The following is a 24108-nucleotide window of genomic DNA, read 5'->3' on the forward strand; positions in this document are numbered from 1 at the left end:
CATTCACTGCCATTATAAAGCTTGGAATAGCCAGGACATTTTTTAATATAACTTTTTAATATAACGATTGGATTCGTCTGAAAGAAGAACCTATAGCTTGAGGGTGAGTAAATCCTGGGCTAATTTTCATTTTTGAGTGAACTATCCCTTTAATGTAGACTATTGTTCTTGCCGGTGAACGACTACGTAGTGCGATTGCATTAACGGTGAAATATTACACACTGACAGTTCCAGTTATAGTGCATAGAGAAAAGACTTTGACGGTACTTTAAAGGTCATCCATCTCACTATAAGTAGGAGGGGATGGTGTGGAGAGAGTTAGAGAGAGTCTGTATGTGTAAAGGATTTCTCTTCATTGCTTTATAGTCAGATTGCTCCACATCACCACATCTGCTGGAGAAGGAGGAACTGAGAGGCAGGACAGTCATGAGTAGCCCACCAGTCCTTTAGGAATACTCCTCTGAGAAACACTTTCAACAAGATTTTGCTCGGGTATGTTTGCTTTTCTTTAATCTGGTCTGTCCAAGAATGAAATATAATTTCTAGACATTGTTTGTTATTGCAAAAAATAAAGGTGCAGTTTTTCTATAACGCAGACATTTTTTTAAAAAAAATCCAAGATTCTAATTGTAAATAGAAATGTTACTAATTTTACTCAGAATTAATTCTGCTTCAGACTGCATTGTTTATTATTGTAAGGAGCTTTTTGTCATACAAATTACAAATATTGATTAACATATAAGTTGATGTTGTGTATCTGCTCATTTTATTTGTTTATTAATCCTAGTTTATTGATAGATGTTTACAGTGTAAATTAGACAGTTGCGTTATATTTACTATAAGTGTCAACTACTGCAATTCTTATTAGATTAATGCTACATTAATTACAGATGTGATAACAATAACATTTAAACATCTGCCACCAAAAGTATTTATCTAGGCTCATGTATTACCAATCAATTTATTTAACATAAATAAAAATGCATTCCTGGGAGTCTCTTATTATTATTTATCATTATTTTATCATATTATTCAAACACTTTTTCTAATGACTTATCATTGGTTATTCTACGGTATTACAAATGCTTTTATGTTTAATAATTGTTGTGTGTATGCATCTGTTTTTATATTAATACTAATTTATTGATATATCTTTGTGTTCTGTTCTGCACTAGTTGTACTCCTACAATATAGTTGAAAGTGACATTAAGTTTTCTAAGAAGCAAAATATGAAATAATGTAAAATGATACAAACTTAAAACAAAGGAGGGAAAAGGTTGACTTTAAAGGTTTTTCAGCCTACAGTCAAAACTTTTATTTTACCTTAACTTCTCCAGTAGTGGTCCTGAAAACCTCTTAGACAGGCTGTCTTAATAATTACAGTGATAACCAGAAAAAACAAACATGCTTTTCCAGAGTTTATTTCAATCTATAAGCAGCCACTCCTGAACAAACTAAAAAACAGGAACTGAACTATGGAAATTAAAATCTCCAGAAGCCCCACAGATTAAACATCTCATACCATGAATCAGTGTGTTTATTCAGTTTTGTTTGGGTCTGTTTACTGTTCTTTTAAATGAAAAGTACACAAGAGACATAGTTGTTACTGTTCAGAATATACAGTCAGAGTGGTCGACACAATGGCACAGCGGTGGCGTACATGCTGTGGAACAGCGATCAAAGACACGCAGGACTGGGGTCTGACTGACCCTGAGAAACTCTATCAATTTGCAGTATATTATGTTCACATAAAATAATAACATAATAATGGTAGACTTTTAGAGGTGGATAGGAAATGGAATATAAATAATAATAATAATAATAATAAATATATAAATAATGTGTGTTATATACAGTTGTAATCAAAATTATTCAACCCCCATTGCAAATCAGGTTTATTGGCAAAATTGACAGACTTTCAGCTGTTTGCAATGAACAAATCAATAATTTAAATAGCTCTGCGGTTTCCCCGAATTCAACTGAAAATGCTACTTTTAATGACTTCTGCAGTCTCAAAATTGTTCAACCCCCTGAATAGAATCCCTCACAACGGCACAAATATGCAAAACAGGTGTTGTCTCAAGCACACCTGATGCAACTAATCAAGGGCTTCATTAGTTGCACCAGGTGTGCTTGAGCTAGAACACATGAAATATCTGAGCTATAGGTTTGTTGAATGTCATGTTTCACTGCATGTTAGAAATATGGCTAAGTCAAAATAATGGTCCAAAAAGTAAAGAGAAGATATCATCACCCTTCACAAGCAAGGAACAGGATACAAAAGATAGCAAAGGCACTAAATGTTCCTAGAGACACTATTGGAAGCATAGTTCGCAAGATTAAAGTTAAAGGAACAGTGGTTACACTACCTGGACTGGGCAGAAAAAGGAAGCTATCAACGGCTAATGCACGTACTAAGCGCATGCCAGAGCTCCAAGACGTACACCACTACTGACCCAAAAGCAGAAGAAAAGTGCTCAAAATCATATAAATATGCCACAGAAGTTTTGGGATTCTGTTCTGTGGAGCGATGAAACAAAACTGGAACTTTTCAGCCCTATGGATCAGCGGTATGTCTGGAGGATGAAGAATAAAGCATATCTGAAAAGAACCCTCTGTTTACAGTTACGCATGGTGGGGCTCGGTGGTGCTCTGGGGCTGCTTTGCATCCTCTGGCACTGGAAACCTGCAGTGTGTGGAAGGTAAGATGGATTTATTGAAGTATCAGGAAATCCTAGGAGAAAACGTCATGCCGTCAGTGAAGAAGCTGAAGCTTGGGCGTCATTGGACCCTCCAACGGGACAATGAACCCAATCATACCTTAAATTCCACCAAAGCTTGGTTGCAGAAGAAGTCCTGGAAGATTCTACAGTGGCACTACAGTCACCTGACTTAAACCCCATGGAAAATCTCTGGTGGGATTTGAAGAAGGCGGTTGGTAAACACAAGAATATTACTGAACTGGAGGCCATTGTTCATGAGGAATAGGCTAAGATTCCACAGAAACGCTGCTGGTGTCTGGTTATACATCTAAAAGGTTGTTCTACTAAGTAAAGATGCTTGCTATGAAGGTGTTGAATTATTTTGAGACTGCAAAAGTCCTTAAAGTTCAATTTTTGGTTGAATTTGGGGAAAACACTTGAAACATTGTTTTGAGCTTATTTCAATTACTTCTGTGTGATTGGTTCAATGCAAACAGCTGAAAGTCTGTGCATTTTGCCAATAAACCATGATTTGCAATGGGGGTTGAATAATTTAGATTACAACTATTATATTTAATAATATATAATTATTAATTTAATAATACCTTTAGGTATTACCTTAGTAATACCTAAGGTATTAATGACTTTTAAAAAAAATTGCACATACTCATGTAAGTCCGTCTAATTCGAGCCATCTGCGGTCCTCGATTAGAGGTGAAGGTCACATGCGCGTTCCGTCTCTTCCAATGGCAAAGGGATTTTAATTAAATGCAATACAATTATCTTATGTATTAACTCGTTTCATCTGACTCCATAAAATGAAAGTGTTTTTCAATGATATCTGTGCATCTTTAAATATACGTTAATGTTTGACTATTCCTTTTAACTCCAATGAAAATAAAGTCAAAGTCTGTTAGAATAATCAAATATAACAATTTATTATGTCAGGTAAATGTATTATAACAATTCCATAATCAATTGAAAGATAATCAATGCAAATCATCAAATGTTTTAGGAATAGAGAAATAGATGCAAACCCAACATTTAAGAACTACATGAGCTAGTCCTCATGGGCTATCTGAAATACAGAAAAAGCCACGATCCCTTGCTGCATTCCATTAAATAGCCAGAACTTCTTTTCAATGGTAATTTGCATTCAGGTTACACCTTATTTTGGGGGTAGGGGAGAAAGGCCATTTGTCCACCTTTCTTTGTGTGCCAGTTTCTCTAAACTTCTAAAAAACCTTATTACCTTTTGTTTTACTTATTTGGAATGAGACATCTGAACCAGCCACCCTGAGACCTTTAAAATGATACTAAACACATTACTCAATGATAATCATTCACATTAAACCATATATATATTCTTATGTGAGTTTTAGCTGTTACTGGGTGAAATGTAAATCAGATGAGACTGCGTGAGGGGGAGGTCGAATGCTATTTCAGCAAGTTCCTTTGTTTCAATAGACCATGTGGTCAAGACAGTTTCTCCAACCAGTTTTCCAGTCTTACACTCATATAAAATTGCACATACTCAACTGTATAAGTAATTGATATAGTATATAATAATAATTAAACCCCTTTAACCCCCTCAGACCCTGCTGTCATTGGAATGTACATCACATGTTTTTTTTTTTGTTTAAACCAATACAATTTTATGTTTTTAAAATATGTGTAAAACCTGGTCACTGATTGGTCCCTGATCAATCCATCACAATAACTTAATTACACAATAAACACAATAACACCCTTAACTTAATCTGAAGAAATCCCCCTTTTTACCTTTTTTATGTTCATGATAGCCTCATCAAGTTGCACCTATAAACCTAATAGTATCAAGTGATAATGTTCAAAGTTATTTTAAAGATCTTTCAGCTGCATAATTTTTTTTAAAGTTTAATGTCCATCACAATGGACATCAAGTCTCGAAAGATATCAGCAGCAATAATGCACAAATTTCAAAATGTGTGTATTAATTTCAAAGCTAAAATACAGAGCTAAATTCTAATGTTAATTAATGAAAAACTGTCAGTTAGTTTCTCTTTGGTTTTAGTGAGAAACAGCCACAGTGGATGTGAGATGAATGAATACACAGCACACACACCCTCCACACACACACTGGGGCCTTAATGCTGTTATGCACACAATCATCCAAACAACCAGCAAGTACACATAAACACATCCACAAAGACACATATACTCAGATTCACCCACTACAACCAACAAAAAGTATCAAACGTTTATTTATTGACATTTCATATACTATTACCTTTTTCTACATTCTTATTGCAGTGCTCATTCTCATATGTTTTTTTGTTTTTGTTTTCAAAATCTTCAACACTAGTTCATAAGTATGGTTAAATTATGAGGATTTTTTTGTTGCTTTAGTAATGGTATCCACTGTAGTGAACATGTAAATGAATGAGTTGGCAAAAAAGGTGTTTTTTAGATTCATTTCTACATTAAAGATCAAATATCATGAGGAAGGTTCAGTGAAAAAAAAAAAAAATCAGGTCTGAAGAGGTTAACCCTGTCTGTAATTGTTGTGACCTCTGCAGGTGATTTCCTCCTGGTAACCAATGATCCAGTTCAACTGCTCCTCTCCAGACTCCCTCTACGCGGCTGTGAATGCATCATGGTGCTCCGCCAAAGAGGAAGAATGTCAAAACAGAACAGTGAACCAGTCCGACCTCTGTCTGAGCTTCGGCGCTTACCTGGAGAAGTACCTCGGCCCTTGCCGTTCGCCCTTCTTCCTGCCTATGTGTGTCACCTATCTGCTCATCTTCCTAGTTGGCGTGCTGGGCAACGGTCTGACTTGTATTGTCATCGCCCGTCACCGCGTTATGCGCACAACGACAAACTACTACCTGTTCAGCTTGGCCATTTCTGACCTCCTCGTGCTGTTGCTCGGCCTCCCACTGGAGCTTTACGAGCTCTGGAGCAACTATCCTTTCCTGTTTGGCGTTGCTGGCTGCTACTTCAAAACCTGCCTGTTTGAGACGGTCTGCTTTGCCTCTGTGCTCAACGTGACTGCTTTGAGCGCCGAGCGCTACAGAGCAGTGGTGCATCCCCTGCAAGCCAAACACACGGCCACGCACGCTCATGCCAAGCGCGTTATCCTCGTGTTATGGGCCGTCTCTCTGTTGTGTGCCTTGCCCAATACCAGTCTGCATGGCGTGGAGACGTTAAGGCCCCGTTTTGGACTCACTTTCCCAGATTCGGGGGTGTGTACCGTGGTGCATGATAGATGGATCTACAACTTGCTGGTGCAAGTGACAGCGCTGCTGTTCTTCGTACTGCCAATGCTGACCATCAGTGTGCTGTATGTGCTGATCGGCCTGCAGCTGCATCGGGAAAGGGAGTGTTTCGATTCTAAGATTGGGCTCAATCAGGATGGGGTGAATCAGAGGGCACGTCATCGGCAAGTCACAAAAATGCTCTGTGAGTCCCGTCCCAGTGCTTACCTCTCTGCTGTTGGTATCTGTTAGATTCAACGCGAAACAGCATTCACAGTTTTCATAATGTGACATGTTTCCAAATGAAAAAGGAAACAAAAATCTAGGGAACTTTAATTAGGATTTTATATATTTGGGCCTGATTGGATGATGAAAAGTTGGGATGATGTAGGAAAGGATTGAAAAGTACAGTGTAAAAAGTGTAAACTTGTAATTGTTACCTTAAAGGGATAGTTCACTTTGAAATTAATTTTTGACATGTTTTAGCTTACCTCAAGCCAAGGGCATCCAAGATGTAGGTGTCTTTGTTTCCGCAGTAGTTTCAATTTTGATATTTTTAGGTCAAACCGTTCTTGTCTGTCAGTCATATAATGCAGTCCTATGGGGTCCACCTCAAAGAGCATGCACAGAGAAGTCCAAATTAAACATGATTTAATGCCTCGTAAATGTAAGTGCACATTGATGGCCTAAGACACGAAACGAGCGGTTTGTGTGTGAAAACGAACAGTATTTATATCGTTTTTACCTCTTGTAAACACAGCCAGGTCCAAGTGATCTGAGGGCGCGGGCGCTTCGGTCTGTGCGTTACAAGAGGTAAAAACGATATAAATACTGTTCGTTTTCTCGCACAAACTGCTTGTTTCGTGTCTTAGGCCATCAATGTGTACTTACATTTACGAGTCATTAAATCATGTTTAATTTGGACTTGAGGTGGTGACCATAGACCTGCATTATATGACGGACAGACAAGAACGGTTTGACCTAAAATATCAAAATTGAAACTACTGCGGAAACAAAGACACCTACATCTTGGATGCCCTTGACGTAAGCTAAAACATATCAAAAATTAATTTCAAAGTGAACTATCCCTTTGAGGAGCTACTTGTGTACCTGTTGTTTTGCTTTTATTGCTGAAGTAAGAGTGTTGAATTTCTCCTTCGTGAGAAAAGCTAACGCAAAAGTAACGTAACATTACTTTCCATAAAAAGTAGCCAAGTAACAAAATTAGTTTACAGTTTTTTTAGGAAGTAACGCAACACATTTCTTTTCAAAAGTAACTTTCCCCAACACTGATGTTATTGGTATTGTATGAAAAAAGAATGTTAACCCAGGGTTTACAAATCACAAAAAGAAGGGAACTTTAATTAGGATTTTATATATTTGGGCTTGATTGGATGATGAAAAGTTGGGATGATGTAGGAAAGGATTGAAAAGTACAGTGTAAAAAGTGTAAATTGTTACCTCAAGGAGCTACTTAATGTACCTTATTTAACTCAAATTACGTTTGATGGTATAATCACTTATTCTCAACCTGGAGGCCAGAGCCCACAAGGGGGAATCAGAAAACCTCCACAGGGTATCAAGATGAACTTTGTAAAATAATACAAAACAAACATTAAAATAAGCTAAAGCCATGGTTTTTGTTATTTAGTTCAAAAACTATTTTGAGGAACCAGAGTTCCCACAGTATTGGAAAACCTTGATATATAAGGTAGCATTAGTTTTAAAAGTGTGATTTCTAGACCTGAAAAAGTCATATACACTGTGAAAAATTATATGATCAGTAAGTTATCACAACATATGTTTTTACGTTGCTTTAACTCATCAAAATAAGTTAAGCAATTTTCAACTTTTTTATGTTATACAAGATTCAACTCATTTTTTAAAGTCAGTTAAATGTAATTTCAGTTGAAATGACTTAAACATCTTTTTTTTCAGTGTAAATTAATAAAATCTTATAGCACCATGGGCATTTTCATACATTTTATATGCAGGGTTCTACATGCCAAGCTCTAAAATACTTTATTGGGTGTAAATTTTAAGCAATAAAAAAAATCATTATCCTCCATCCTTATGATATTTGAATATTGTTGTTGGCCTTGAGTCAAAAATGTTGAGAAAATAACCAATTCAGTAAATTTAGTTAAATTATATTTTCTTGACTTTGAATAAATTCAGTTCATTTATATATTATCACATGAAGCACCTTTTAGGTTAACATTAAAGTGTCCTTGGTGACATCATCCCAAAAAAAAAAAACATTTCAGAGGCTGAGCAAATATTACATTTTAGGTTAAATATTAGAAAGACAAACATTTATTTTTCTTTGGAATACTTTGCAGCGATGAAATAATCACAAGAAGACCAGGAATATGTACTAGGAAGGTAACAAGGGTCAATTTTGAAGACACTTTTAACTCTGGGTTGAGGAACATCTTGAATTTGGGTTAGATAATATAGCGTGTCAAGACGCATCATGCAAGGTTTGACGTAAATAAATAAAAAAATCTTTTCACGCGAATGCTTTTGACCTATTTACATAGCACATCTTTTCTTTTAAAATATTTAAATTAAAATTTATTTTGCAGGTTTATCATATTGTCCAGTCAATGTTATTCAGTGTTTGAGGTAACTCATTACAAGTAATGTGAGTTAGGTAATCAGATAACTTTTTTTCCCAAGTAACCCGTTAATTTTAAACAAAATTCAATTTACAACAAAACATCTTTTTCAAATAAGTAACGCAACTTTGTTTTCCCATTTATTGACTGACAACTCTCCTGTCCACATGTTGAGAGAAATCATAAGTAAGATGCAGAGGTGTTGTGTGTAAATATGATGGTTATTGAGTTCTATGTCAATGTCAGAATATTACGCAAATCTGAAACATAAATAACACAGATATATAGGCTACTTTATGTATTTAATCTTATTTTATTACCCAATGTCTTTGCTACTGACCTTCAATGATCCAACGCAACCAATACGCAAAACTGACTTTAGTTAAACATCACATTTTTGTTTTGCTTTTATTGCTGAAGTAAGAGTGTTGAACTTCTCCTTCGTGTGAAAAGGTAACGCAAAAGTAACGTAACATTACTTTCCATAAAGAGTGGCCAAGTTTTTTTAGGAAGTAACGCACTATTGTAACACATTTCTTTTCAAAAGTAACTTTCCCCAACACTGATGTTATTGGTATTGTATGAAAAAAGAATGTTAACCCAGGGTTTACAAATCACAAAATTCATCAGTGTTGGCAGTGAAAGATTGTTCATAAGAAAGTTCCAGAGTTCATTATTCAAACTGAAAAACTCAAGCATTCTTTTCTAAATATTATTTAAAAAAAAGAAAGAAATAGTCAAATCCTGCTCTTTTAGTCATGGCACATTCTTGTCCTGTGTGAAGGTTTTTTTCATGGACCTTTGTTGAGAATAATTTGTCCTGATAAACAGAAAATACTCATCTGTGCTTTATCAGCCTCTTGTCATGTTATTGTAAATACAGAGGGGATCTGATTTAGGAATAGCGTCAGTGTACATCTGGCTTATTGTAATAGCTGGTCAGCACTTACTCTGTGTGGCCATCCTCGAAAAATGTCAACATATACTTTGATACTGAGATACAAACAAAATACTCCAGATCTAGTCATGAACATAAATACTGTCAGTAGCACAGATGCGTGCCAAGAGTAACAGTTTGTTTTATAGATTTACATTATACGTATAAGTGTATCTGGACACTTAAAATGTGTGAATGTCATTGCATTATAGATGACAATAGTGTGCAAACAATTGATGCTAGAAATCTTCTCAGAACTAACGTCACTTCCCGTATTAACTGGTGTTTTGGGGATTTTTAGTGGATGTATGAAGTCAATTCTCCTCAAGTTCACACACACTGATAAAAATGATCCTGTGGTGAAGTAAATACTACAGAAAAACAACATGTAATATCTACTGAATAAGTTTAGGCAAAAATAAAAACAAAGTCAATTCTACATTGAAGCTTGCAGAAATTAAAGAATAAGTATTTTTATAAAATTAAAACATTTAATTTGTAAAACCTCAACTTTCTGATACTGGTGTTCCTATCATGCACTGGGGCATGAATAATTAATAATGTTGCATTTTTCACAGTTTTCCAGCTGTTTTTTTCAGTTGCTACTCAAAATGACACATTCATACTCAAAAATGATCCCACGAAAGTTACCGTTATTGTGTATTGTGTACCAATTATTGACGTCTCTGTGTTCGGGTGGGTATACACATTACTTCTATTAGGTATGTTGTCTATACTCTACACAATATCTACTGTATATTTTGGATGTTCTAAGTAAACATATACTGTAAAGCATGCTTAATGCACTGTTATATTGTTAGAGTAAAATGTACTGGAACAGAACTTTGCAAAGTTAACTTCAACTAAGTAGAAAATGAAATTACTCAACAAACTTTAACTGGTCAAGTTAAAGTTGCTTATTTTCTGTGTTAATTTAACTTAACTCAACTCAGTTAAGTAGATTTTACTTAAAGGTGCTCTATGTAACTTTTAGCGGCCTCTAGTGGTGATGTTTCAGATTGCAACCAAATTTTACAAGAGCGCTCGTGCTCAAACTCATAGACAATACCGTCTATTACGCAAATATCTCGGCGAATACTAGACGGATTCGGCGAGCACCGAGCTCGTTGGGACCATCTAGTCGAGCTGAAAAGAACCATATAAGTTCCATAGTTTTTGGTGGTGTTTTCGCGGAGATATTAGCAGAAAACCATCGGGCGCGCTGCAAAATTGCGGACTCCGGTGACGTCACGATCTCAGAAGAAAATCGCTCGTATCTCTGGAACGCAAAGACCCAGAGAGCTCAAATTCGGGGGAGGAGGTCCCAGGGGAACCCTTGCCCCAATGCTAGAGTGGCGGGCCTCGGGGATGCCCCCTACCGGATCGCTGTTCGCTGGGACCCCCGATTTCGAACGCCTATAACTCGGGGAGCCGGGCGAGTTAGACCTCGGGGGTGGGCTCGTTCAAAAGGCCCCGTCCAGCACTACGAACGATTAGAGTCTTGGGAATATTGATCAAAGATTGACTGAGATATAAGGCGAAAAACGTGCGCCTTTAACCGGACGTAACTCCCTGACCGTCTACAATAGACTGTATATAAGGAGAGAGGCTCGGGAGCGCGCATGCACGTCACATCCGTTGGATTTCGCGGTAAATCCGACCCGGAGACTTCACATAGAAATAGGAATACTGGCCTTCAGAGGTAATAGCAAAACTCGACAAGTGGATCATTTTAATGTGTGATTACAACCCCTTCACACACAGGCAATAAAAAAAGGATTCATTTTAGTAGAAAAGTTACATAGAGCACCTTTAATTCCATAATGTGAAATTTATTCAAAAAATGTGCGTGCAAAAGAAAAATTAAGTAAATTTAACTTTTTTTCCGTGCAGTAAAGTTCATCGCATTAATGATCCACCTAAGTTTGAGAGCCACAATATAATGTAATCCAATGTAATGTAATATAATAATAATTGAATACTTAATGCTTTCTCTGTTTTAATATCTCACAGGTGCATTGGTGATTGTGTTTGGAATCTGCTGGGCTCCTTTTCACATTGATCGTGTCATGTGGAGCTACATTAATGACTGGACTGCAGAGAACCACCATGTCTTTGAGTATGTGCATCTTCTTTCAGGTGTCTTCTTCTACTTGAGTTCAGTGGTCAATCCCATCCTCTATAACCTCATGTCTTCACGCTTCAGAGAAATGTTCCGTGAGGTGGTGTGTCAAAAAGACCATCGTCAGCTCTCAATAAGTAAGGTCACATTACGTAGTGTTGTTTCTGCCTCTTTTTCTGCCTCCAATTCTGTCTCATTTTCTGTCAAATTCAACCCTCGTGGCCTGCCACAGACTCTCTAGACAATACAGGGGATTCTGTTCAAGTTATTTGATCCGAATGCTATATCAGTTGCGCTGTCAAAGTATTCAATAAATAGTCTATACAGTTTTATGTAATAAAAACATAAAGCAGCAATAACATTAGTGAACGCATTTACATGACAAATTGCTTATTGACTATCTATGCCTAATAACCTGATGGCATGAAACGTCATGTACACTATATCGTTCAAAGATTTGGGGTTCGATTTTTTTGTGTTTTTAAAAGAAGTCTCTTATGTTCACCAAGGCTGCATTATAGTTTGATCAAAAATACAGTACAAAACAGTAAGATTAAACAGATTAAATAAGATTAACAGTAAGATAAAATATTATTACTATTTAAAAGAACTGTTTTCTGTTTTAAAATGTAATTTATTCCTGAATTTTTAGCATCATTACTCCAGTCTTCAGTGTCACATGATCCTTCAGAAATCAAACTAATATGATGATTTGCTGCTCAAGAAAAATGTTTTTTTTTTTTTATTATTATTATGGTTGAAAACAGTGGTGCTGCTTAATATTTATTGTGGAAACCTTTTTTCAGGATTCTTTGAATGTTCAAAAGAACGGAATTTATTAGAAATAGAAATATTCTCCTTACATTATTCCTGTACTGACTTTTGATCAATGTAATGCATCCTTGCTTAATAAATGTAGGCTATTCATTTCTTTCAACAACAACAACAACAACAACAACAACAACAACAACAACAAAATCTATCTGGACCCATTTTTTTGTTGTTGAAAAAAATAGATTACAAAACAGTATCATTTCAAATCTCATATATAACATATTTTCTTGCACTGCTGAATTTTTTGAAGAAGCAGATTTTTGAATGTTATCAGTGTTTTATTGTGTATGTAAACTCACTTTGTGACGCCATCAAATATAATCTGCTTTATAAAAGAGTTATTTATATCGAGTAACTCAGTTTTTCACAAGAAATTTGTTATGAAAGTAGTCAGTGCTGTATCTGGGCAGTCTTCATACAGTAGATGCAGCTGTGTCTCGAGACTGATCTGAGTTCGAGTCTTAGCTCACGGTCCTCCTAACCTGGCCCTAGCCAGATGAATTTCGCTCCGCCTAGCTTCACTCACATCCATCTGGAACCGATCCATTGAAATGGCGTTTCAGAAGGCTGGGCCTTATCAAAAATCCTTGCATATGATTGGATAAGCCACTTGTCTGTCATCTTTATCGACGTGCTATTTCAACCACTCACACCGAAGCCAACCCGTGACGCTGAAGAATCCGGTCGGGAGAAGGCACTGATCTATATAACATCGTTTCCACCAACAAAAGCCTTAAAGGAGAACTCCGGCGCAAAATGAACCTTTGGTCTAATTACACATTGTTACCTAGTCAACCGTTATCTGAGATTTGTTTTCATGATTATCGAATGTAAATAGTTTTATCTCTACAAACAGTTTAGCCTATAAAGCTAGTGTATAACGCTAGTATATTGGGCATAGTGTAATGACAAATAAAAATCGCTTGTAAATACCACTAACAAGGCTCAAAATAGCCCCACACTAGCACGGTAGAATAATGAGGGTCCCTTCCTTCAAACCGAAGCATTGAGAACTTTGTCAGTGTCCAGACAGTTTAATAAGAAGATATTTTAAACATACAGTCAACTTCGCGTATACAGGCAGAAGCCATCTTTGAAATACAGCCTTTACCAGTCGATCTACGAACGCCGATCCAAGCCTGCTGTTCGCGCTCACCTTATCACAACTTATAGCTCGTTCACATTCTCACCAGCGCACTTGGATCGGCGTTCGTAGATCGACTGGTAAAGGCTGTATTTCAAAGATGGATTCTGCCTGTATTCGCGAAGTTGACTGTATGTTTAAAATATCTTCTTATTAAACTGTCTGGACACTGACAAAGTTCTCAATGCTTCGGTTTGAAGGTAGGGACCCTCATTATGCTACCGTGTTAGTGTGGGTCTATTTTGAGCCTTGTTAGTGGTATTAACAAGCGATTTTTATTTGTCATTACACTATGCCCAATATACTAGCGTTATACTAGCTTTATAGGCTAAACTGTTTTTAGAGATAAAACTATTTACATTCGATAATCATGAAAACAAATCTCAGATAACGGTTGACTAGCTAACAATGTGTAATTAGACCAAAGGTTCATTTTGCGCCGGAGTTCTCCTTTAAGAGCCGTTCTCTGATGTTCTTTTAATGAAACAATATTAGGTAGATTGGACAACACGGATGAAATAGCAGCATCAATATTAACGCTTGTTTCCTCGATGCGAGCCGCCATTGTTGTCTGAATCAAAACAGTCTCACGGTCGCTTCTCCACTACGTCACATCTATGAAACTCCCGCCCTGCGTCCTGATTGGCTAAACCATAAAGTTGGTTGGAGAAATCACTCTCAATGGAAGAGGTTCCAGATGGATGTGAGTGAAGCTAGGCGGAGCGAAATTCATCTGGCAAGGGCCAGGTTACGGTCCTCCTCCTTTCTCAATGTTTCCTGTCTCTCCTCCTACTGTCCTGTCTAATAGAAGCCAACAAAATATAACTTTAAAAGAAATTGGTCAGTTAGTGCGTATTATTTCTTCTCCGCCAACGAAAATAGTTCCAAAAGAAGCCCACGCATCGAGTTTTGCGTGTCACCAGGCAACAGCACAAACACTGAAAGCCGGACTGGAACCACGTATACGAGTGGAGCGGAGTGAGATTGCCCATTTCCCACTGAAAAACACTGATACTCCGACTTCCAATAAAACGTCTGTTGGCTCCAGGCAGCTGTGCTCGGCTTTTCCTCAGCACTGCACACAGAGGCTGGAACACTATGGAGCGACACACTGTCATACTCACTGACTGGTCTTGTAGTGCCACATAGCCAGTCAAATTTAAGGATTGGAACATAAATGACAGAATTTTAAGTTTCTATATAGAAATAAAGTTGGTAGATGAAGTTACACCACATTCATTAAAAAAAAAGGAATATTTCAAGGATTCTTTGAATAATACAAGGTAATGGATATGACAATGTTGATATAAGTACTGGACTTGCTCATGCCAATACATAAATACACGACACGCTGCTGTGAGTAAGACATGCTGCTGCTGTACAATATAGCGTTCATGAATAACCTGTAGATCTAGACAGGTGGAGCTGGGGAAGGTGGAGGGTTTCTGAAAGCGAGCTGCACTCATTGGCTCATTGGCTACTGATACAGCAGGAACCAATCAGCTGTGCCCTATAGAGATGATTTGATTGCAAGCAGAGTTAAGAAGCCCGAGCCATGGAGAACTTTATATATATTCGAAATAGAAATATTTTGTATGTAACGCTATAAATGTCTTTTTTTTTTTATCAATTGAATGCATCCTTGTAAAATAATAAATCATGTCTTGTTAAATACCATCCCGTTCTCATCCCAAGGCATCATATACTGACGCTTTTGCCAAAGCGTCTATATCCAACGCACATGGCACCCTTTAGCGTCAATATGAGACGCAGATATATGGCGCCTCATAGTGGTCTAACCCTAACACTACCCCAGACCTAAACCTACCCATAACCGAAGCGTGTTATATTAAAGGGTGCTATGTGCGTCGGATGTAGACGCTTTGGCAAAAGCGTCCGTATATGACGCCTTAGGATGAGAATGCGTTGCAAATACAGTTGCATATGACGCAGAGTATGGACAGCAATTGTAAATCTTGAATGATTCCAGTAACTAAGTAAGTTTCCCATCATTTTTACTGATAAAAATCTACTTTATTATTTTGGACTTTGGAATGTAATGATGACGGTAGATTTTGCAACACTGTGGTGATGTGATGAGGTTATGTTAGACAGTTTTTCATTTTATATGTTTATATTTCTTATAAGTTGTGTTCTACAACTTCTGTTTTGTAGGAATGTAATCATAGTGAATGTAAAATATTCAAAATATATTCTATAAATGAACGATTTACTAAAAATGAGCAATAGATTCATTTATATCGATATATTGTGATTTTGCAGATGTCTGACTCTGTACAGAGAACTGTTGTGTGTGTGTGTGCATGAGGTAAATGTGTCTTTACTCAAGGGTGAATGCTAAAACCATCGCCTGTACTTTACGATCTTTATCTATATGCTTCTACACAGAGCCCATACATCAGCTGTCAAATCTAAGATGATAAAAGTGCTTGTATTTCATTGATTATAGTCCCCAGAGACTTTGTCAATTGCATAATATGCTAAATATGCTAAAAATGTGTCATAGTTGATTTCATATTTGTTTAGTTCCTGTTTGTACATGCTTTTTCATATTGTTTTCAATGTCATTTGCCTTTTTGTTAAATAAATATAAATTCACTTGTATTCCAACATGGCAACCTACAGGTACATTTAAATGATTTTTATTTATCCCTGTAAATACTTATTTCTATTCATTTCAGTTTAACTTCATGTTGAACTTTTGGCTGAAACACTTTCTAAGAATATGGGTGACACTTTACAAAAAGGTTTCATTTGTTAACATTAGTTAACTACATTAGTTAACATGAACTAGCAATGAACAATACTTCTACAGCATTTATTAATCTTACTTAATGTTAATCTCAACATTTACTAACACATAACTCGAAAGTTGTATTGGTAACAGTTAATGTTGTGAACTAAATATATTTTATTTTACTGCATTTATTTAATCAAAAATACAGTAAAAACAGTAGCATTTATTAACAAATGTTAATAAATGCTATACAAATATATTACTCATTGTTAGTTCATTAATGCATTAACTAATGTTAACAAATGAGACCTTTTGTAAAGTGTTAACAAAATATGTATAAAAGAAATACCAGAACTAGCATTTTAACGTGCTCCATTAAAAATAATTGAAAAGCTGTCAGTGTCACTCCTTTATCTATTATAGTAATGATCGTATTAAAATGTTTATATTGTTTACATGGAGTTTCTTTTTGACATTTTTTTCTTCTTCATTTTTATAACATGTTATGAAATATGAAATATCTCTGTCTGACATTCCATATAGATTGTAATTCAAAAGAAAAAATCTGAATGGATATTGCAAGAATAATTTATCCATTTAAAATATCTATAGTCTTATTACAAATACCTTCATTTCAGACAAAAATGCAAGATAATGAGATGACAACACAACACAGAACATATTTTACATTCAGATTGTGGAGCATCTTTAGAAGTTAAAACAGTCCGATCTCATGAAAGTGCGTATCTATCCAACAAATGTTATTTCTCGAGCCATTTATACGCCAAAATAGTTTTTGCGACTATATGATACGCAGTTTTCGCGTGCATATGATACGCACTTTATGGCGTGTAATACGCACGCACTCCCCACCCCCCTAAACCTACCCAAGGGGTTTTCAGTGCGTAGCATATGCACGCAAAAACCATTTTTGGCGTATAAATGGCACGAGAAATGACATTCGTGGTATACGCACTTTCATGAGACTATTTTGGTTAAAACGTATGTAGCAATACAGATTTAAAGAAATTGTTCTTCTGCCATTTTGTTGTTTAAAAAAAAAGGTATTAAAAAAAAAAAATACTCAGTTTACTGTACATCTTGATTTTTTTTAAGTTAGATTATTTTAATCTAAATCAATTGAAATCATTTTTAAAGGGATAGTTCACTTTGAAATACATTTTTGATATGTTTTAGCTTACCTCAAGGGCATCCAAGATGTAGGTGTCTTTGTTTCCGCAGTAGTTTCAATTTTGATATTTTTAGGTCAAACCGTTCTTGTCTGTCAGTCATATAATGCAGGTCTATGGTCACCACCTCAAAGAGCATGCACAGAGAAGTCCAAATTAAACATGATTTAATGCCTCGGAAATGTAAGTACACATTGATGGCCTAAGACACGAAACGAGCGGTTTGTGTGAGAAAACGAACAGTATTTATATCGTTTTTACCTCTTGTAACGCACAGACCGAAGCGCCCGCGCCCTCAGATCACTTGGACGTGGCTGTGTTTACAAGAGGTAAAAACGATATAAATACTGTTCGTTTTCACACACAAACCGCTCGTTTCGTGTCTTAGGCCATCAATGTGTACTTACATTTACGAGTCATTAAATCATGTTTAATTTGGACTTCTCTGTGCATGCTCTTTGAGGTGGACCCCATAGGACTGCATTATATGACTGACAGACAAGAACGGTTTGACCTAAAAATATCAAAATTGAAAATACTGTGGACCAAAGACACCTGCATCTTGGATGCCCTTGAGGTAAGCTAAAACATATCAAAAATTAATTTCAAAGTGAACTATCCCTTTAAGGCATCCTGTGGCCCTCTTAGAAGTGTGCTGAGGCCCCCTAGTGAGTCGTGTGTTGATAACCACTGTTTTAGATGCTCAATGTGAGCTTAAAAGGCACAGTATTGTAGCACAATGAGAGGTATTTGTAAGAAAAAATTATGTTTTATTTTTGGGTGGAACTATTCTTCCAGCACTACACATAAAAAGGCAGAAAACCGATAGTACAATGTCTATATACACTGCATTTCTGAAGTATACGATGCATCACATTAAGTCACAGTTGTAGGTCCACTGATCAGAAGTACATGTAAACACAGACAATAGCCCTTAAACCACCAGACCAAATAACAAATATAGCATCTTATTAATAATCTTCACCTCACTAGAGACAAAATGTCTGCCAGAAAGTACAAAACTGAACTTTAAAGCAGAATTTTGACTAGAATTAAATTACACGGATGTCTTGGTGTCTTTTTTGGAGATCTCCTTTATAGCAGCGTACTTCCTCTCGAACTGCGCCACATCAAACTTCCTCTTGCAGCCAGCATAATTCATAAAGCGAATTTTCCCAAAGATGGGCCTCTCTGCCCAGCCCTGGTCATGGATGCCACAGATGGACCACATGCATCCTGTGAACAATTCATTTATAGAATTACGTATGAAAACATTTTGGAAAGACTGATGACACCGTTAAAAAATTTGAGGTTAATGTTTTGGAGAGAAGTCTCTAATGCTCATCAAAGCTGCATTTATTTAATCAAAAATACAGTAAAAACAGTAATACTGTGTAATATTATAATAATTTAAAATAACTGGGTTTTTTTTCATATATTTAAAAAATATTTATGACGCATCATTACTCCAGTCCTCAGTGTCACAATCATTCTGATATGATGATTTCCCGCTCAAGAAACATTTATTAATATTATTAATGTTGAAAACAGTTGTGCTGCTTAATATTTAAGTGGAAACCGTGATGCTTTGTTTTAAGGATTATTTGAAGTATAGAAAGTAATAATAAAATAACAGCATTTATTTGAAATAGAAATCTCTTGTGACATTATAAAAGTCTTTACTGCCGGTTTTGATTAATTTAATGTGCCCTTGCTAAAAAAAACTGACCCCAAACCTTTGAACAGTAGGATACTTTTTCCATATTCTTAGCATTAATGCCTTTATAATTTATTGTAAGACAATATTTGATGCAGCCTGAGCAAACAAAACACCATTATGTCTCTCACCCACGTATCCATTGGGATCGCAGCCGTCCAAAGATAAACGGTCATTCAGATATATAGCGATAGAGAGGGCTTCTTCAGGGGACGCAGTCCATTCCAGGATCTTCTTTGCCCAGTACATGCGCAGGAACCCATGCATCTTCCCTTCTGACACCAGCTGACGCTACAACAGACCAGCAACATTCACTGGTTTTGCCATTACAACAGTAATTATAAGACAACCAAAAAACTGTTGTTTAGTTACCTGAGCGGCGTTCCACAGCTGATCGTGGGTCTTGCCGTTCTCCAGCTGCTGTTTTGTGTAAAGGTACTGTCTGCTGTCCTTAGAGTGCTCCTGCAAAGTCTTCTTCGCCCAATCGTACGCACCTGTGCAGAGAAGTCTTTAAACAAAGGCCAAGACGATCTTGACATCTGTGTGACGGAGCAGCACTCACCTGAAATATCATCGTAGTTGTGGTTGTAGAAGCAGAAGTTGTCGGCGAGCTCCCTGCGCACCACCAGTTCCTCGGTAAAAGACGCCACGGACTCGCTGGCGTTCTTTTCTCGCTTGACCTGCCTCACGATACGCTGAGCAGACAGCTGACCTTCAGCAGAAAACAATCATTAACTTAACTGCATCTAGATGACACTGGAAGCCATTTACTTTAATTGCATAAACAAAAGAAAAACACACAGACTGACCGGTGTGGAGCCAGGGGGAGAGATGGCTGAGGGCGTCACAGTTGGGATTGTTCCTGTGGGTGGCAAAGAAACGCAGGCGTTGATCAATGAAGGACTCCAGCATGGCCATGCCAGCAGAGGTGCCAGGCTGAGCCCAGTCCACCTCGCCAACACCACGGTCCACCTCAAGAGACGACAGCACCTCCTCCCAGTCTGTCGGCTGAAACACAGAGGGATTTTGACATGAAGAAGATGGGAAACACCCTGATAAGTAGCATGAGGATTCTCTGACATCGTGCATTTGACAATGGCAACAATAAACAATTCATTAAAAAAAAATCAGTTTGATTATACAACATCAACAATATAAAAAAGAATATTATTGTTGTTGTTATCTTTTATATATATAGGATTACAATATGTGTTGTTGTTATTATCGTTTTAATTATTAATAATAATTTAATTAATAATATTATCATTTAAAAAAATTGAAGAATATATTTCCACTATTTTATTTATTATTGTAATAATTATTATTAATAATAAGAAGGAACACTATTTAACAATGATATTTATTATTATTATTATTATTATTATTCAAATTATAAAAATGAAATCAACAAAGAAATATATTGTTTTAATTATTCATAATAATTCCATTAATAATATTATTATTTAAATTATAATTACAAAAATTAAAGAATATATTATATATTATCACTATTTATATTACCAATATATATATATACATATATTTATATATTCAAATTCAAATAATACCATTTTAGTGTAAAATAAATCATTATGAATAATAATTATATATTATATAAAAATAATAAATTATTATTGTTGTTGTTGTTCGTCTTATTGTTGTTTATATTGAAATAATAATTATTAATAATAATTGCACTACTACTACTAATAATAATAATCAGTAACACCAGTTAACAATATGTATTATTATTATTCAAAATTATATTTGCATTATTATTTAAATTATAAAAGAAATTGTCAAATAAAAAAATTTGTATTAAATAATAATTATTATTGGCAACACTTTACAATAAGGTTCATTAGTTAACTACCTCACTTAACATGAACTAAGAATGAACAATACTTCTTCAGCATTTATTAATCTTAGTTAATATTCATTTCAACATTTACTAATACGTTATTAAAATCAAAGGTTGTGTTTGTTAACATTAGTTAATGCACTCTGAACTAACATGTACAAACAGTGAACAGTTGTATTTTTATTAACTATCATTAACAAAGATGAATTAATACTGTAACAAATGTATTGCTCATTGTTATTTAATGTTAGTTAATACATTAACTAATGAACTGTATTGTAAAGTGTTACCATTACTACTACTATTACATGTATTTCATATTTATTAAATACACATTTTTTTGATGTATTTGAAAACATAGCTATTTTTTCCTCAGATTTTTCATGTCAGAAAATACAGAAATTCATATAAATATGGAAAAATCACATCTCTGCTACAACTACTATACAATTCTTCACCAAACCTTTGCTGTTTGAGAAGCGGCGTGTGGATGCGTGTCCACAAGCGGAATCTCAGTGAGGAATTCTGGGAGAAGTTTAGTGATTTTGCCCCGTATTGTCCTGGCTCCATATTCCAGCTTCTCAGATGCTTCCCAGCACGGCACCACATTATGTGCATCGACCTGGATTTAAAGTAGCATGGTTTCAATTCAGTGCGTACTGGGAGAAATGAGCATTACAGTAGTGATGATGACACAATCACAAGTGCACAAGACAATAAAGCTAAAGATGACTGGCACACCTGAATGAAAGCGATGTCGGACGGAAGGTGTTTCTTAACAGTCTCAATCCACTGGAGGGGGATCCTGAGAGGGTTAAAGTCAGTGACAACGGCTCCAAAGTTACAGTTTTTAACAAAGGTTGGCAGATTTTGCCCAGGTTCCCCTGACAGCAGATGGAACTGAATATCCAGGCTTTTGCATTCCTGTAACAAGAGACATTACATTTGATTAAAATACCACACATTAAATCTCCCTACTACCCAAGCCAATCAGAAACACCGGCCAGTCCCATGCCAGATCTAAATAATGTCTCTAATTTAGGGTGTATCCACACCTGTCTTGTTTGGTTTGATTGAATCAAACTCAAGTTCGTTTCCACCCTTGGTGCGGATCTTTTGGCCAGGTGTGAATACAGCAATCGCACTCGGGTGCGGACCAAACAACCGTACCGAGACTTAGCACACGTGTGGTTTTGTTTACAAATTTTGGTTCACTTGCAAAAAGGGCAGTGTGAAAGGGAACCACACCAAACAAAAACAAAATCAACATTGTATTTGGTCCGGACCAAAGCAAGTGAACTAGCGGATTTTCTTGGTGTGAATAGACCATGATTGGTCATAATGCAATATATTTGTACCTTTGCCACTTCTTGCAGTCCTTTTAGCATAAAGGCGTACTGTCTGTAAGCTGCATCCAAAAATCGAGGTACCAAGCAGAAGCAGATGTGCAGAGGAAGTTTCTCAGCCAAGGCCAGCTGCTGAGCATAGATCAGTGCCCAGTTATCTGCAACACAAACAGCATAAGTGTACATTTAGAAAGAAATGAATACTTTTTTCAGCAAAGATGCATTAAACTGATCAAACGTGACGGTAAAGACTTTGATCATGTTATAAAAGATTTATATTTTAAATTAACTTCTTAAAATAAAATCATCGTTTCCAGGAAAAAATATCAAGCAGCAGAAAATAGACAATAATAATAAATGTTTCTTGAGCAGCAAATCATAATATTATAATGATTTCTGAAGGATCATGTGACACTGAAGACTGGAATAATGAGGCTGAAAATTCAGCTTTACCATCACAGGGAATAAATTAGATATATTAAAACATGAAACAGTTCTTTTAGATTGTAATAATATTTCACATTACTGTATTTTGGTCAAATAAATGCCTTTGTGAGCATAAGAGACTTTCAAAAACATTAGATAGCTATCTTTTGAACGGTAGTGTAACTGAATTGTGCTGAGCAACTTTCTCTTTCTCTGTGTATTTTACCTTGGACTCTTTGGTCGCGAGACATCCAGTAGAGGACCCCATCGGAGCCCTGTTTGATTTTCTGGGTGCTTGATAGGTAGCGGAGGCGCTTTTTGTTGAACTCGCACCCCTGCGCGGCTCTGCGGAGCTCAGACACTTCCTCCAGCAGCCAGCCGGACTCTCTCCCTCTCTCTCCTGCGGGCTTCGGCTGTTTCCCACCGGACTCTCTCCCTCTCTCTCCTGCGGGCTTCGGCTGTTTCCCACCGGACTCTCTCCCTCTCTCTCCTGCGGGCTTCGGCTGTTTCCCACCGGACTCTCTCCCTCTCTCTCCTGCGGGCTTCGGCTGTTTCCCACCGGACTCTCTCCCTCTCTCTCCTGCGGGCTTCGGCTGTTTCCCACCGGCGCTCGCGGTCTCTCTCTGGCGCTTCAGGCTGCGCTTGTTTGCAGACATGCTGCTGATGTAATGTTGTGGAGTTGTGTTTGGATCGCTGATGGCTCGGAGGAGCAGCGCTCTTCTGATGTATCTGATGGACAAGCACGTAGAAAACAAACTACACATACAATAAGTTACATACACAGCGAGACGTCAGATAAAAACAGCAAGGTAATTTGCATGTGGTGGACGATGCGTTACGAAAATAGAACAGAACAGAAATACCGAATAAATGAAACTAACGTCAATTTCTGCAGCCTGGCCTGCAACCTTCCCTCACGTGTAGATGTTTTGTAACACACCGCTCATTGGCCAATGACTATCAAGGGGCGGTGCTTACGCGTCTGCATATCCAACCATTTTCAGTTGGGTAACATTTGCATTACGATAGTAGAAATATATTTATATTTATATAAATATGTAGATGTTTATATATACATATTATATTAGTACTGTGTATTAATATATAGTACATACTATAAGTACTGTGTTTGCCATATATTACAGAAAATACAAGTATTCATCATATGTGGAAAGGATTGCTCCATTTTATTTCACACAAAATGTAAGGACTTG

At 36.5% G+C, this 24108-nt stretch overlaps 2 protein-coding genes across 2 annotated transcripts; one reads left to right on the forward strand and one right to left on the reverse strand.

Moving 5' to 3' along the window:
* The first annotated feature begins 359 nt into the window (after positions 1-359).
* Positions 360-14747, forward strand: nmur1b (neuromedin U receptor 1b). Its single transcript, XM_056263100.1, has 4 exons — positions 360-492; positions 5261-6143; positions 11510-11755; positions 14479-14747. Exons 2-4 carry the CDS (start codon positions 5282-5284, stop codon positions 14721-14723), a joined length of 1353 nt encoding a protein of 450 aa, XP_056119075.1. The 5' UTR covers positions 360-492; positions 5261-5281; the 3' UTR covers positions 14724-14747.
* Positions 14748-18541: 3794 nt separating this feature from the next.
* Positions 18542-23653, reverse strand: cpdp (CPD photolyase). Its single transcript, XM_056263133.1, has 10 exons — positions 23499-23653; positions 23121-23330; positions 22481-22626; positions 21864-22046; positions 21586-21744; positions 20071-20269; positions 19824-19973; positions 19634-19755; positions 19393-19552; positions 18542-18780 (listed from the first exon to the last, which is right to left on the reverse strand). The coding sequence occupies exons 1-10, from the start codon at positions 23548-23550 to the stop codon at positions 18602-18604; spliced, it is 1560 nt and encodes a 519-aa protein (XP_056119108.1). The 5' UTR covers positions 23551-23653; the 3' UTR covers positions 18542-18601.
* Between the last annotated feature and the right edge of the window lie 455 nt (positions 23654-24108).

This window comes from Rhinichthys klamathensis, unplaced genomic scaffold (genome assembly GCF_029890125.1).
Source record: "Rhinichthys klamathensis goyatoka isolate OS25496 unplaced genomic scaffold, OSU_Roscu_1.1 h1tg000011l_1, whole genome shotgun sequence".
NCBI lineage: Eukaryota > Metazoa > Chordata > Actinopteri > Cypriniformes > Leuciscidae > Rhinichthys > Rhinichthys klamathensis.

What these genes read in the sequence shown, in the direction of transcription:
- nmur1b (XM_056263100.1), top strand. Translation starts at nt 5,282, where the DNA reads ATGATCCAGTTCAACTGCTCCTCTCCAGACTCCCTCTACGCGGCTGTG. An exon ending in GCAAGTCACAAAAATGCTCT is followed by an intron (nt 6,144 to 11,509) that starts GTGAGTCCCGTC and finishes AATATCTCACAG; the next exon opens with GTGCATTGGTGATTGTGTTT. An exon ending in CCATCGTCAGCTCTCAATAA is followed by an intron (nt 11,756 to 14,478) that starts GTAAGGTCACAT and finishes CAACGAAAATAG; the next exon opens with TTCCAAAAGAAGCCCACGCA.
- cpdp (XM_056263133.1), bottom strand. Translation starts at nt 23,550, where the DNA reads ATGTCTGCAAACAAGCGCAGCCTGAAGCGCCAGAGAGAGACCGCGAGC. An exon ending in TCGCGACCAAAGAGTCCAAG is followed by an intron (nt 22,627 to 23,120) that starts GTAAAATACACA and finishes TTTGTGTTGCAG; the next exon opens with ATAACTGGGCACTGATCTAT. An exon ending in CCGCTTCTCAAACAGCAAAG is followed by an intron (nt 20,270 to 21,585) that starts GTTTGGTGAAGA and finishes TCTGTGTTTCAG; the next exon opens with CCGACAGACTGGGAGGAGGT.